The 16,250-nt window shown below is 40.0% G+C and overlaps 1 protein-coding gene across 9 annotated transcripts in view; it reads right to left on the bottom strand.

The window, feature by feature from the left end:
* Positions 1 to 2,768: 2,768 nt before the first annotated feature.
* The window catches only part of TNRC6B (trinucleotide repeat containing adaptor 6B), a 131,284-nt gene continuing 117,802 nt past the window's right edge, over positions 2,769 to 16,250 (bottom strand). For all 9 annotated transcript variants that reach the window (XM_056481798.1, XM_056481805.1, XM_056481796.1 and 6 more), the window contains 3 exons: positions 15,835 to 15,905; positions 13,866 to 14,005; positions 2,769 to 13,387 (listed from right to left, as the gene is read on the bottom strand). In XM_056481798.1, coding sequence (XP_056337773.1) covers positions 12,997 to 13,387; positions 13,866 to 14,005; positions 15,835 to 15,905 — 602 coding nt within the window. In that variant the 3' untranslated portion in view covers positions 2,769 to 12,996. The remainder of the gene's footprint in view (positions 13,388 to 13,865; positions 14,006 to 15,834; positions 15,906 to 16,250) is intronic.

The following is a 16,250-nucleotide window of genomic DNA, read 5'->3' as shown; positions in this document are numbered from 1 at the left end:
AACCTTCAGAAAACTTATATATAAGTATTACACCATCTCTCAGTTTCAATGAAATGACGACGACTTAATTCTTTATTACTCTTAACTTGTCACACTCCAATAAAACATCACCCTTTTGTTTGTTTTTTTTCTTTTTTTTTTCCTTTCTTTTTTTTTTTTTTCTAAATCCAGCATGAGAAATACAGTACCTGCTATGGCAAAAATACACATAAAATGCAACATTTCAGCTTATTTGTACATTAGTAGAGTTTAAACATTTTATTGGTTTTTTTTTTTTTTCTTTTTAAGTGAACCAGTGATCTTAAGTACCACTATACTAAAAGTAAAATAAAAATATAGAAAAGGAGGAAAAGGGGGCAGCCAGCCTTACAAGAGCACCTTCTAAAGTGCTGAGTTTCTGTGTCCATGGAAAACCCTTAGGAAGTTCACACATTTCTGAGAATATGGGATGGAAATTAAGATGAAACCTGGATATGCAAGACAGTGTCATCTCCTCTACATTCTCCCCATTTGTCCTGTAATTTTCTTTACTGCACACTATAGAAAGAGGGGAGAAACCAGGACTATGATAAGAGTTTAGTAAAGGAAGCCATTTCAAGTATAAGAAAAAAAAATAAACACTTACAGGTAACTTGCAAATAGCATCAATATACACACAGCCACTATTTTTATTATTACAATGTCTGCTTCTGGGGGACAGTGTTTCAGGCAAGAGGACTTTAGCTGTACCTTCCTGTTACATATTTATGTGCAAAGTAGAAAAGCTGCCTTTTCTAATCCAGCCATATTGGACATCAATGATTTTCTATTCAGCCACCTCAACCCTCCATTCCATAAGGAAATAAGAAGGTGGCATTATTTTACCAAGAAGACTAGATGAAATGAATCTGTTTCTCCATTCCTCTTCCAGACACACCCTTCTCCCATTACTTGTTTGCAATGAAGAGAAACTTGCCAAACTCCCGATGCCCACCAGTAGCGAGTTTCCTGAACAGGTAGAAGGCATTTACCTTTGTAAACATAATCCCTTATGTTTGTGGAACTCAAAGCAGCATTTCACACCTCCAGCCGAGCAGTGGAGATGAAAATAGATCAGAACGCTCCCCTGTCACTGCTTTTCCTCCTCCCCTTTCCTCTTCCGCTCCCAGGAAGATTACATTTGGTTACTTTTGTTAGAAGGTGGGGGATTTTTTGGTTCTTTGAGGAAAATACTTAGCATTTAGTTAAAAGTAAACATTACAGAATGACCATCGGAGTTACACTGTTGTTTGTTCTGCTTTCTAGATGAAAGGAAAAGCACTGTGCATCAGATGTTCTGCAGGCTTTAGAGCAGATGCGGCAGAAAACCAAGATACCTCTGTGTGTAAATCCCACGGGTGCACTTGCATCACTTCAGCTTCTTTCTCTGCAGAATCACTGTGTACACTTGATTACTGGCAGAGATGGAGAGGGTGGCGTAGGGCAACAGTGAACAGATGTTCCTAAGGCCACAGGGAGCAATGCAGGACAGAGAGAACCAGGGAGTGTCAGACAGAAAGGTTTCAGGTACAGAAACCATGTTCTTGATATTTCAAACACCAAATTCCAAGAGGCATGGGCTCATATGCACATCCCTGAGACGCACATCCAAGAAAGAAGAAACAGCGACCAAGTGATTGAAAGGAGAAAGTAGCAGAGGTTCCCTGACAGCTGTGGGATTTACCCAATGAAGACCTCATCCCCCACCACTCTCCCAGAGACATTCTGGGAGAGCTGTAAGGCATATACACAAGCAGCATCTACTATCATTCTCTCTGTTCCTACGTTCAATTGGCAGGTGATGGCTTCTGTATATTGTGGACAAGAAGAGACACTGCATTTGAAGTGTGACTGGTAACACACTGAAATTATCTCAGGGAAGGACATAGAAAGCTACTTTGCCCTTTATCCCTGGAGCAGCAGCATAAAGTGGCCAGGTTCTTCATCTTACAGTCCCCTCTCTGGAACTACATACCACCACCTTCCCTTCCTGATGGCAGGAAAAGATGTGTCTACTTGAAAGATGACATTACCAAAACTGCCATTTAATGGCAGGGAGACATACACAAACTTATTCTGATTTGGTGGTCTGGTGAAAGAAGCAGCAAGCTCAAAGTACTTCAATTTTGAAGCTTATCTAAAAGTACTAGACACATGTGACCTCTAGCAACACTGGCATAACTATATAAAGAAGAGAAGAAGAAGATGAAAACAAGCATAAAGACTGAAGAGTATGAGTAACTGAATCTCTGTCAACTTTTATCATTTATGATCTGAGTGTCTGATGGCTTCAATAATTAAAAAAACAAACAAAAAAAAAAGGTTATCTCCCTCCACACAAGCAAACAATGTAAAAAGAACTAGCGATCTTGCTGTGAAAACCTCATAATACTTCTATCATGCTTTTTTCTTTAAAGCACTTGACAAACATTACTAGTTGATCCTCACAAAACCCCTGTGAGGTAGGTAAGTATTATTAACAACCCCGCTTTACAGGTGAAAAAACAAAGGCAAAGTAGTTAAATGACTTGCCCAAGGCAAGGGAAGAGTAATGGCCAATGTTAAAATTCAGGAGTTTCAGGCTTCCCAACTTGTGCTCAAAACCACTAGTTCAAATATCTTTTTACAAAGGAGATAACAGATGGAAATAAAAGCTCATCAAGTTTAGAAGAAAAACTAAGATTTGAAAGGTTACATCAGAAGGGGAAATGTACCACGAGGTATTTTTGTGAATGAGTTTAAGCTTCTGATTCTTCTTTTTCTTTCTGATTTTTTTTTTTTTAAAGGCATTCTGACAGAGTGGAACCCTGATAAGATCACATCTGCAAGGCAGGCACAGATGTGATAGTGATCATCAAGTCTATTACTTATTACAGTACTGTGAATGTCAACAAAAATAAAACTGCTGCATGAAAACACTGAATACAGGCAGGATAATCTCTCAGTTTATGATATTACACCTAAGATAATGCCGGTACCATGGCTCACCATGGACAAAGGAAAAAGTCAAGTCAAAAGGTCCCTATTATAATGATGGAGAGAGCAGTGAGATCTACATTTTTTCTGAGGAGACTCTTCCTGGAAGCCCAGCAAGCTTCAAGGAATGCACAAAAATCACAATGATTGCATTCTGGAGATGTGAGGAAGTAAATCCTTTTTAATGACCATTATGATATAACCTTATAATAAAAATAGGATAGTTCCTTTTAAATAGAGGGGACCTGGTATACATATCAGTCTACTTGCCCTAAAATTTCACATACTTTCAATATTAGTGCTAAGTCACTGGCAGCAACACCAGACAACAAAACACCGGTAGCTGCTGATGTTGAAAACACACAGTCCTCATAGCTGGGCTTTGATCAGCACTAGAAACTAAGTACCATCTCCACCATCCTGCTCACAGATGCTCTGTCACTGTATGAACAGTACCAGAATCAGCAGCAAAGAAGATGCTACGGATAAGGAAGTGTGGATATCAAGGACTAGCCATGTTCCAATTCTACTGGAAGAGCATAAGGACTGCTGAAATGGAAAACTAGTAGTAAATCCAAAAAAACCAGTGCCTGCGGCAGTGGGTTTCCTGAGCTTAACAAGGGCCAGAGCACAGGAGATGATAGATATTTCCCATGTAGACCTGGTGTCCCAGTCACCCTTTTGGCCCTGGGTTAACACTGTGTGGCTGAATTCACCCTGCGCAAGGCTGAGAGCTGATTTTGTTTAGCAGCCAACATTGGCAATTCAAATCTCTGCCCAGTTATCCATTGGCCAGCTTCTGACAAAAGAAAGGTTATCACTTCCCCACTTCCCCAAACTATAATGGATATGCCATGGACACAGAAACTCCTGAACAGTTTAGCAAAATATCTTTGTCCCCTATACCCCCCTTTGCAGAATGCATAGTTTACAATTCACTTACAAAATAAAGAAGCAATGCTAACCACATATGGGACCTTTTTTTTTTTTTGAAAAAAGAACAAACAACCTCTTCTTAAGTTCAGTATCAAAATTCACATTTGCATAATAATACATTTCAAGGCCATTAGAGAGGAATGAGAGCGAAGCAAAGAAAACTGCAGAGTCTCTCCTCTCTTTGTCTTCCTGAATAGAGCTGAGGGATCCCACTGGAGTTTCTCTTCAGTGTGGGAATTACAAAGCGCTACAACAACAGCTCTTGATCTTATACACCTCATGTTTTGGGTGGGACGAAGAGGTGAATTATTAGGAAATAAAAACAAATGGAAGGAGACACTGCAGATTCCCATGTTTAGCTACAAACAGCTTTGAAGAAACAAAAAATTACTTCAGATTTTTTCCTTTTAAACACTTCTACCTCACCATTTCAAAAACTCTTTTTTTTTTTCTTTTTCTTCTTGTGTTATACCCTGTTCATTTAAATGGCAACGTTAAGTGTGCTGGAAGTTGAAGGGTTGAAAAAAATAAATTCCTGTTTTGCTTACCAGGACACGGGCAGAGAGGGTAAAAGTGTGCCTGCACCCACTATCTAACAGAAGCTACAAAACATCATCTTCTCTACATGTATAAATTTGTCTCAAACACCACTGTGTTTCAATTCTCCAGTGCTTACAAAAAACCAAAGCCACACGCACTCACACTCATGCACACAAACATAAAGAGAAGCCACATAATACATATACAAACTCAACCCGCAACGGCAGACTAGCCGAGAACTATCAACAGCTTCTGTGCATCACATGACATCCCTTTGCACCCCCCACCCCAATCTCTACCACATATGAATACGTATTGTGCAGTGTAGAGACCAGCCAATGATGCTGCTTGTCAAAAGGGACCAGTGGGCTGCAATCTCAATGTCTGACCTCTTGAAAGAATAAATTGACCATTGTCTCCCCTCCAGCCCAAGCGGTCTCCTCAGTTAGACAGTCACTATACTCACAAAGGCACATTCATAAATACCACATTTAACTTACTGCTTGTAAAACATAGGAGGAAACATTAAGCGCTTATACCCCAACCCATTCCTACTGACCCAGCAAGAAGTATCACAATAACATATCACTTGGTGAGGTGAGACCTTACTCCACCTTTAGAAGGTACATATTAAAGAAGTCTTCCAACACCTCTTTTAATTTTTTTTGCATAAATGAATGCTTTTTTTGTTTGTTTTTGGCTTACATATTTTGGAATACAGCACACTCACTATAAAGCTCTGTTGTAAGGCTACCCCCTAAAGTAAGGCTGTTCTACCTTGGCTTGCATTTTCACTTCATTTTGCTTCTTCTCCACATGTCCCCAAAACAAAACAAAAAAACCCACACAGCGCCTTATATAGAAAGGGTAAGCCAGATCTGGCAGGGAGAGGGAGGGGAAAGAAAGCACATAATATCATAACCACGTCACTAAAATAGCTATTCTAACAAGCTGTGCAACCTGCTCAACAGCAAACGATGAAGAAAATGATCACTTATGGTTGGTTGTGTTTCATCTGAAACAGGAGGAGCTTCCACTGTGTCTCAATTAATAAAAACAAACATAAAAAACCAAGGAAGTTAGCTCTGCGGATGTAACAACACACACCAGTAGCCAAGAAGTGGCATTTAGTGCTCAAGGAAACATTTCTTGCCAAACATGGCCTCCTTGTATTGCGCACTCATGCAAAATTCTCCAGTCTCTTCCCCTCTGCCCCCCACAAGAAGTCAAGAATGTTTACTGCTAAAATACTTTAATACTTAACGCTGGCTGGCACAATGCATTCTTCCCTTTTTTTGTTCTTTTTCCTTTTTCCCTGGAGTGCTCTGTATTACTTTACAGAAAGGCTGTCAGAGTCAAGTCAAAAAACTCCCTTTCTCACTACAAAATTTACAGGAACGTTAACACTGCTGAATGTCACCAGTCCCAACTACCACACGTACAGGGCAAAAATGGCTCTTTTGCAGAGGGCACTTGATTTGCTAGAAGCTTGCTAGGACTCTGGGAGACTTCTAGAGAAAAGCTTTCCTGCATAGCTCGATGAAAAGCAACGCGCAGGCAAACTGTGGATATAAACAGATGCTGTCTGCTGCGTGCTACAGATGAAACTGCATCTATTGTGGCCCGAGAAGTTTTAAAAGTAGGCTCCAACCCACCAGGAGCTGTGGTGCTTTTTGTAGCACAGATGAAATCTTAAAGCACTTTTCATACAAGGATCAGAAGCTATAGTTACTACATCACAAAGTTTAAAGTCACGTAACACCACAAAATAGAGCACTATAATTTTAAACAGGACCCTAACTCAATTTTAACAGCAATGTAGACAGACCCTTAAAGTCTACTGTAGGCAAAGCTCTGCTTGGTGAGTCACTACAAAATGGACCTCTTTTCTAATATCTACTGCAAGGGAACTTTGGTAAAATTCAGCAACACTGGTATTTACAGTGATGGGACACTTATGCAAAACATTGTGAAGGACACGGACTCGCAAGGCTGTTAAAAATCTCCAGTTTGGCTCCTGTCGTTTAATCCACCAACAGGACTGCTACAGCCTAACTGCTGCTTTGTGGTTTAGGTCTGGATTCAGGACAACAGGGAATACCAACTCTGTCTACCTGGGAAACTTCACATATTTCTCCCCATTACTGTTAACATCCTTCTGCCACAGGTGGAAGCCTAGTACTGGAGGTAAAGAGAAGAAAGTTTGGGTTTTAGATATCTGTATGTTGATCACAGTGGGAATGACTGATATGATCTAACAGTATCAGTTCCTAAAACTGCGAAACAGCGGCAAATAAACTACAGAACTGAAATGCTATCGTGTGCAAAATCAATTCAGACAAACCAACAGATTCTGCATATGTTGCCTTAGATTCAGGACCAAAGTTGCATTTCAATAGCATTTGTTTACTGGGTTTTTTTAAAAAAATTAATTTCAACATAGTTGTCTTGGTATTACCTTCGTGCCCACAAAGCATGCATGCATATTTACAATTAAGAAAGCTGCTTTTGTTAAGGGAACTTTACATCTTTAGGAAAAAAAACCCCAAAAACCTACCTTCCACTTAATCAGGACTATTACCCTGAGATGTTAACCAGCCTCCACAAAACCTGCATTTCAATCCACTTGAGAACCTGGATACTAAGGTCACATGATTTACAGTGAAGGCGATATATGCAACACACACTGAAAACACAACAGGTCCTCATCTGCTACGTTAACCCTGATCCAGCTCATTTCTTGACCAGGCTTGGTCAAATTTTGGTACCTCAGATATACAAACAGTGCTCCTCTTAAAGTCAATAGGAAAACAATATGCACAAACAAAATCAGAAACTTAAGAGTTAAAAGTAATAAAGAATGAAGCAAAAAAACCCAACCTAACCAAAATTTCCCCCCAGTAAACTACAGTACTATTTGGATGTACTATTAGGACACAGTGGAAGATGTGGCAGCATTTTTAGGATGAAAAAATAGGGCAAAAGTTCTAAGGAATAAATGCTCAGAAATTTAATGGTAAAAAAGAAAAAGAGGCCAACTTATATAAATGTTTAATTGTTATTTAATCTTTGAGGTGGTTATCCCACCCAGTTTTCTGAAAACAACCTGTTTATATTGCAGAGGTAAAAACATACTTGGCTTAACATTCTTACTCATTACAAAAGCCACTTAATGTGAAGCACAATTAAAAAAACGTAAGAAAAACCTGATACCCTGTGATTGTAAAAAAACCCCTAAACCAACAAAAACCCCACTGTCAAGACTGCTAAGCAAGTGTCCAGGTAGAAACATAAAAACACTGGGAAAAGATGGCAAGTATTCCAAAGTACATGTCAGAAATCTAAACACAGGTTTCTGAGCTGTACCACACTTTGCTTTGCTTGCTAGACTCGGTTGCCACTGCTAAGATGAAATCCTCAAATGGAGCAAAGAATTATCAGATAAAAAACTCTCACCTTGATAGACAATTCAAGGCAGGGTAAGCAAAGTGGCTGGATTTTTATCTGGAAAGAGAAGCCCTCAGTCTATTCCAAGCTGTGCTTTCCCCAGCCTCTCTTCCCCACCTTGCAACATGTTTAAACAAGATGCTGCCCAAGACTCCCTCTCAGGAACAGTTTTGTAAAAGCCCAGAAATACCCTAACAACAATTCCTGCTGACTTTTTGCTGTTAGGAGCTCAAATGGTAGCAGAATTTTTACAACATTAAGCAATGTGTGTCCCCAGCAGTTGAGTCTGGTTATCACAATTCTCAGACACCACTTGGAATGGTTGGGAGTGCAATGACTAAGCTATACAGATCTGTCAACTGTAGCTGGAAAATAGATTAATGTTACTTTGACAATGCAGGGAAACTGTCACTGAGGAGACAGTCACTAACACTTACAGGATGCACATTCAGGAAGTGAGGAGCAGACTGTTGTACTACAAGAGGTTTGGACCCAGCAGACTGCTAAAACTTAAGACTGTCAACACTTCAGCAGTCAGTCACAATCCATTTCCAAGTGAATATCAAATCTTTCGGCTTCTTTGACTAAATGCTATGGTATCCTCTCTTTTAGGACACTGCTTCTGGCAAAGCACTCAAATTCTCTCATTAAAAAAAACAATAAAATAAAATTAAATCCTAAACTTTCTAAGTAAATCCTCCTTCTACTGGCCACAACAGGATTTTTAAAGCACATTATTATTACTACTGATGCATTATTTTCAATAGACTCACATGCACACGCAGCACAACATGAAAACACTGGGCTACTGCTATGAGAAAGAAAGAATTTGGCATCTGATTTCTTTTATTAATAATAATAACAACTTATCTCAACTACTATTAAGTAACTCATTGCACGACTTGCTCACGCGGCATGCTCTTCTTCCCTTAAGAATGGGCACGTCTATTTCCATCAAGTGGCTACACTGCCTCACTTTGCCTCGTCTTCCCTCCCCTCCCCTACTGTAGGGCATGTGGGTGCATGTAACAAGGCACTAGCGCGGTTTTTGTGGTTTGAGCAGAGCCGTTTCAGGCGGAGTAAGCCCCTGACCCTTAGGGCTGGGAGGCAGAAGTTGGCCATCCCAACACCCAACTCTTAAGTTCAAGACTGTAAGCCCTGACAGCCAGCAGCAACAGGGTGAACAGAGGAGTTTAATAGCTATTTCCCTCATATAAAATGGAACAGAAAGACTGGGAGGTGGGGTGGATGAAGAAAAGCAAGCAGCAAATCTCCAAGTGGGGAATTAAACTGACCAAGTAGCTGAAAACAGGAAAGCTGATTTCCAATGTACATTTTTGTGGAGTTTTTCCATGTTCTTTCTTTTCTGTACTGAAAAAGGCAGGTTAATAGAACTACTTCATTACTGAGTATTCTGTCAGCACTGGTTTTCTTTAGCACTGCTCAAAAGTGGTTCAAAGAAGCACCATCGTGTATTTCCTGCTAGTCGTCCCAACCAAGGATTCTTTCAGTTAAACTCTACTGCATTTTAATAAGGTTTATACTTTCACTCTGCTTTTAAAAAGGTGCTTGTAAGAATTTTTTTGTTTAGTTTCAATCGAGAGGGAATAGTTTGTTTCCATTCACACACTTCTCTTCTCCATGCAACTGCACATGTCTGCATGAGTAACAAAGCACGATAAATGATAACCCTTCTCCCACAAATTGTTTAAGATTGCAATGAATTCCTGTTGCTGATATTGAGAAGTTTTCTTAATGTATCTTAATTTAGAAAGTCTTTAAAATTCTTGATCCCTCGCTTAACAGTAACATTTGGAGATTTTTTCTTTTTTTCTTTTTCTTTTTATTTTTTTTTAGCTTTTTTTTTTTTAAAGTAAAAACTTTCAAACATTTTGAAGATTCAGGAACTTGTAAAAGTTTATCAACAAGAAACAGCCATCTATCTAGGATAAGGTTAAATAAACCATCTTCAAAAAACTGGCTTCCTACCCTAGAATTCCTGAGAATGCTTGCAAATTTAAAGCAGGAAAATAAAATGTTAAAATAAAAACAAAAACACTGTTAAATGCTCCCAGAGTTAGTCTTCATCTAAAATATATATATGCACTTTTTGGTCTTTTTTTTTTTTTTTTTTTTTTTTTTTTTGTATGTTTTAATTTTTTCCCTTTAAGCTTACAATGGAAGAACAATTTAGCTTTTCTTTTTAAGTATTTCAAATCCCTCATTATGTCTTGTAAACAAGAGGGGCTCTAGCACCCGGCTTTCACCGTAGTATCGCAATGAACTCAACTAGCCCAAAGTGCAGGAAAAGGGACCTTAGGGCAGGTTGGGAGAGAGAAGTGAGGGTGGAACACAGCAATGAACCAGTATGTATAGCAAATCATGTGACAGAACAGATACTGGCTTGCTCAGGCCAAAGGTGCTTCACTAGGAAGTACTGCTGGCACAGGACTTTTAAGAACCTGCTCTGCGTGTCTGAGTGCGCTTGGTCTTTGAGCAGAAACAAAGCTGCACAGATGCCTGCACGTGAGGGGCACTAGCCAGCTAGCAGGAGTTGAAAGAGAGCACTTTGTTTCTTTGTGCACGGTGGAATAGATGGAGGAGACATGATAGGAAAGGATTTTCCAAACGGGCCAGAGTATGCTGCACACTCCAGTTTACTAAACAAATACAAACCTACTCATACTTTTTTACCACTTAACGCTTTGCATACAAATCTACAGGCGTGTGTATATGCAGCATTTCCCTCAGTCTTCCTTGTGACATTGGGTTAACATAGAAAGGGCGAATTAAATACAACAGCCATGTAATTCCCTAGCCCTTCCCTCCCACCCCCAGCACACAGGCGTACACACACACACACACACGCTCACCAACCTCCCCCCATGACTTGCATCTGTTTTTGCTTCTGCCCACCAAACCCATGAGTTAAATGCATTGGTCATATCCTTCAATGAAAATGCTGAAGAAACAGACTCCCCTATCTGCCCCCTCCGCCAGGTGACAAAGCACTGCTCCCTCCGAGGGCTGGAATGGACAGGTATGTGCTGGTACAGAAGGTCGGCACTTTGTTAGACAGTGTAACAGCTGGACAATGCCACATGGAAGTCCTAGCACTTATGAAAAAAGTATGGGCATCTCTCTTTCCCTGGCCCCAGCCCCACAAAAGACTTCCTGCTTTGTGTCAAGGGATGCTCCTTCAAGTCTGCTACAGATCTTTTCACAACAGGTCTTAAAAGTTTTGTTCCCAGCGCACACATGCACGCACACACTGGCTATCACTGTGGATTATAGGTCACCCCTATCCTGCCCAGAGTACTACTACACTGATGCTAAAAAAACCCCAAACCTTTCCTTAAATACAGAAATTAAAAAGCAACAGTACAGAAAAAAGTAAAAACAAAAAACAAAAAGGTGCAATACTTCTTTAAAAAAAAAAAAAGTCTTTGCTAGTTATATACCTCCCTAAGCAAAACCACGTACACAGGAAAAAACACAACACAGAGAAACAAAAGGAAACCTTTGAAGTACACACTGGTTTAAGAACATTCGTAAGTAAACGTTTCTGTCAGTGATGGTCTGGTGCTGTAATGACACCAAGGCCTGGCACAGGTAACGCTCACCATGAAGGACGCAGGAAGGAGTTAGCTGCATGTGCTTTCAGGAGATGAGGCAGGCTGGCCGGCACTTTGCTGACACCATTTAGTTTTTTGTCAGTTTTAACAGAAGCAGTAAATCAACTAAAAGGCTAATTTGGTTGGGCTGGATTTTCAAGCTTTAGATGGATTCCTCTAGAATGAGTACAGGTGCTTATTTAAGTTTGGGGGAGAAAAGAAACACTTTTTTTAAAAGGTACTGAAGCTTGCAAGACTGAAAAAGAACATTTGTCTATCTGCACAAAAAATGGCAATGTCTTCCCTCCTCTTTTCCCCTTGTTGTAAGAAATAAATGGCTTGCATTATATAACAAACACTCTAGGGTTCATTCAGTACAAAAACCCCACGTGCAGACATAAATAAAGACACTATTACTCAAAACACAACATTGTCTCCCCCCTCACCAAATCCTTAGGATATGGCAGTGTTCTGCTCTACCACAGGGTTAGAACAAGGGCTTGAAAGCAACTATCCACTCTGTATGATCTGCAGATTCAGATAGCACCCTGCTAAAACGAATTTAAAAAAACCTACTGACAAATTTAAATCCAGCCCAACTGGATTCCGCTTCAGCCACAGGGACTCCACCACCGTGCCTGTCTTGCTCTCAGAATCAAGACATGCAGATGGCCAGCCAGCCTGTAGACCATCAGCAATGCAGCGTTTCAAGATTATATAGAGAGAGAAAAAAAATGCACACACACGAACATGTGCACACGCACTCACACAGAAACAAGCACACGTGGGCAGTTACATGTGCCAGAACACACTGGTACTTATCAACCAGCCAATCACAAAGTGTTGGTTTTTTTGTTTTGTTTGTTTTTTCTGTTTTGTTTTTTTTTGTGGGTTTTTAATTTTTAAATTTTTTTTCTAGGTTTTTTTTTTTTGTTGTTGTTTTTAAAGTGAGGCTCCGTCAAGTCTTTCCCTCCCTCCCCTTATTCTTTTGAACCCCTCCCCAACCCCAACCCAACATGGTAGACCTAAGGACGGAAACACACCCAGTGCAAACAAAGTTAAAAAGCTATTTTTTCAGTATATATGTTTCTTAGCAACAACTTCCGTATAACATGAAAAAGTGAAAAACTAGAAACTAATTTTTTTAATTTTTTCTGTTTAAATTTAAATGGTATGTGTACTTGCTTCACATTGTCTTTCTAAGTTGGCGTTCACGATTCAAGTATTTCAAGAGTGATATGTTCTCTTTTTGGATTCATATTCCAAACGAAAAAACTGAAGTTATATAAGGGAGGCAACTATGTGCTCAGACAGTCTGTCAATGACCCACCTTTTTTTTCTTTCTCCATTTTCTTTTTTCCTTTTATAAATGTATTTATTGCAAGTTGAAAAAAACGAAAAAGGTCAAGTTAGTGCTGCTGCTGTTCCAAAAAAGGTCACGAGGTCAGAGTTGAAAGTTCTAAGTTCAGATTGAATCCGACCCTCCTCCCAGAAGGTCTCCAGGTAGTAAGGGAGCAGGGCTGCCCATTCTGTGTGGATCCTCTACGCTTGGGACCCCCCACAAGCTTGAAGAATAGTTTGGGGGCCCCCACAATGAAGCGCCAGTGAGATCACCCCCACTGCTGCCGCCGCCGCCACCACTGCTCCACTGCCCAAGCCCTGTTGACCCACCAAAGAGATTCAAAGCAGGTCCAACTGGATCTGTCTGGTTCTGTCCTGTCTCCAGGGATTGCCAGCCCGCTGCGGGTGCACTCGGGGTTGCTGCAGGCGTAGGGGGCTGAGCTTGTGCCAAAAAGCGACTAACCTCTTCGTCTGTGGCAAACTCAGCCAGGATGGTAGTGTTTCCCAACACACACCTACAGCGCAAGGGACACATAAGAAAAAAATAGTTAGGGCCAAAAGGTAAGGGCAAGGGATTCAGAAAACCCAGGAACAACATTAGTAAGTGCCCAAACCAAAGGAGGTTTCAACTACATTGCTATAATGGAGTGGACATGGAAAACCAGCTGTTTTTGACAGTGAAACTCACTCAAAGCACAAGAGCTTCCATTTTATACAAGAAAAAACCAAAAACACCCCAACCTCCTTGCCCCAACATTCATTTACCATGAAAAAAATCTTCATAAATTTGACCTAAGGTCCTGAACATTAACACCAAGAGGAATAGTGCATGTAAGTGCACATATGCCACCTTTCAAACAAAACAGACAAAGAACAGGTTAAAAGCCTTTAGAATTCAGGATATTAGTATAATTCAAAAGTTTTCATTGAACTTAGGGGCTTACACCATTGATCCCACACTCCTAAAGACTTTTGTCTCAAAATCTTGCTTACATGTGCAGTGCAGTCTGGGCCTTGGCCGCCTCTTGTTTGGTGTTATATCGGATGAGGGCGGTGCCCTGGGTCAGGTTCAGATGGAATGTCAGCAGTGGGCCATGCTGCATGCAGATCGTCCTCAAGGTTGACCCATCAATCTGAGGAAGAACAGCCAGGATGAAACAGTTGTTTGTTATTATTTGTCTTAACATACTTCAATCCTGACTTCATCACAGTAACTGAAAGACATTCTGCTCTCAGAAAGAAAAACAGATAAAAGCAATGGGAAGTAAGCAAATGTAACAAGTTGATTTTTAGAACAGGAACTGGTATGCCTTGACTTCTCACAATTACATGGAGTTTGCTTTAGCATGGAATAATCTAAATTATCTTTCCTGTTCACTTACAGTTTTCTGTCTTTCGCTGAGTTTCTTACACTGTCACTATCCTTACACTGATAGTTTTTCCAGTAATTATATACAACTTGTACTTCTCACCACCTTCAGTCATCAGAATTTGAACCAAAGGAACCAGAACGTCTTAGTCTTCATCTTTCTGATTTAAGTAAAATTTAGATAAACTAGTACTTAAAAGGTTTCTTTGCAAAACTGGAAATGTCTCTACAATAAAATTTTGGAAAATTTATTTTGGTGTTTCTTTGTCTGTGTGGTTTATGAAACAGTGACAGAAAGAGTCAGTGATTTTGCTGCCAAACCCACCAATGTCCATTCTGTCTGAAGTGATGTTTTCACAGCAGTTATTGCCTACATTCCTTCTGCAGCAGTAACAGCTTGTTACTTACCTCCAGTAACAGCTGTTCTCCCAGATGTTCTGTACAGACAGATTCCATTCCTGGTATGGCACAGGAACATGGACATAGAAATGGGATCTGTCTGTATGTGTAAATACTTAAGGAAGTGCTACCCTCTTTCTTCTTTCACCCCTATTTTATAATACAGCTTCAATTGGGGGAAAAGGAAGTTGTGTGGTGATACAAATATGGTCAAAGTTAAAACAGAGAACATATTGTTCCTTCCAAGTCTAACTATTCTGTGAGTCTATGAATCCCTTTGAACCTTCACACTTCTCTTGTGTACTGATCCACAATAAATACAGAATCCATAATGGGACAATTACATTCTGTTTCTCTTTCCCACTAACTTAAATGCCTCCAATATACATTCTTCTTCCATTAAATAATTCCTAAAGCAGCATTAAACTATTTTACACAAGCCAGACTTAGAACTGTGTTTTCTCCTCACACACTTCTTCCTTCACATCAAGGTGAATAGTCTTTTCTACGTAAGGAGCACGGCTTGCCATTTTGGGTGATTTGACGGAGACCTTGGCTCTTCCTTTCACATCAACCTTTTTCTGTAGACTGCAGAAGCACAGTAAATAATCCTGTTGAACAGGGGACTCTCTGTCTAGACCTCAGAGTGCTGCTGATAATCATATAGGCTTCTCCTAGCCTGACTAACTGGGAATGCTGAAACCAGGACCTCTATGGAATTAATTCTGAATGGCAGCAAGCGTTGAGAATACTTGCAGAAATAACCTAACTAGAATGATTTTGGCAGGAGTCCTGGAAAAATTCGGTGGTTTCACTATGGAAACACTAAAGTGAAAACTGGCAGTTACATCAAATTTCTTACTGACAACATCCCAAAGAACAGCTATAAACCACTCCACATTATAGTCATGAAACTGACCCTCTTTTCTAAGAAAAATCTTTCTGTTCAATTATTTTTAATAACTCTTAAGTAAAGAAATGTTTTAAGAGTCACATAGCAAAACCTGAACATCTCAAAATTAGTTGATGAGACTACAGTAGAAAAACCAGTCAGACTGCAGCTCAGTTTAGTAGAAATACATTACATATGCTGGCAAATCTAATTTGTCAGATTTTACTCAAAAAGAAACAACTCAACAATTCACAAATCCTTGCTAAAACAATCAAGTTCCCGGAAACAACCACAGAAAATACCTGTGGAGTGAGATTGTGAAGAACCAGCCAGTAGCTAGGACGAACTGAGCCACCATCACTCCAAGTAGATGCTGCAAATTATAAGACAGAGCAATCAAGACAGATTTGATGCAAAGAAAAACCATCTTTCTTTACAGTTAGGTCTTTCAGAAAAAAAACCAACATTACCAGCCCTATTAAAATATGAAAACCTGATCTTCAGTCCTGAAAGCAAAACCACACCTTTCCTTACAGTTCACATCAAGGTTCATTTTACTAGAGTTTATCTTTGAGCAGTTTCCCACACACAGCAAGCATCTAGTAGTCTTAAAAGGCCCTAAGTAGCAGGTATTCTCCTCTGGCAGCTCTCAGCCCTTCTTCACTCATTCCCTGCAGCAGGACCTGGGATTCCACACTCCACCCACCCCAACTACTGA

The sequence above is a fragment of the Oenanthe melanoleuca genome, chromosome 1A (genome assembly GCF_029582105.1).
Source record: "Oenanthe melanoleuca isolate GR-GAL-2019-014 chromosome 1A, OMel1.0, whole genome shotgun sequence".
In the NCBI taxonomy this organism is placed as follows: domain Eukaryota; kingdom Metazoa; phylum Chordata; class Aves; order Passeriformes; family Muscicapidae; genus Oenanthe; species Oenanthe melanoleuca.
The sequence above is the reverse complement of the archived record's forward strand: the minus strand, read 5'-3'. Positions and strand labels throughout refer to the sequence as shown.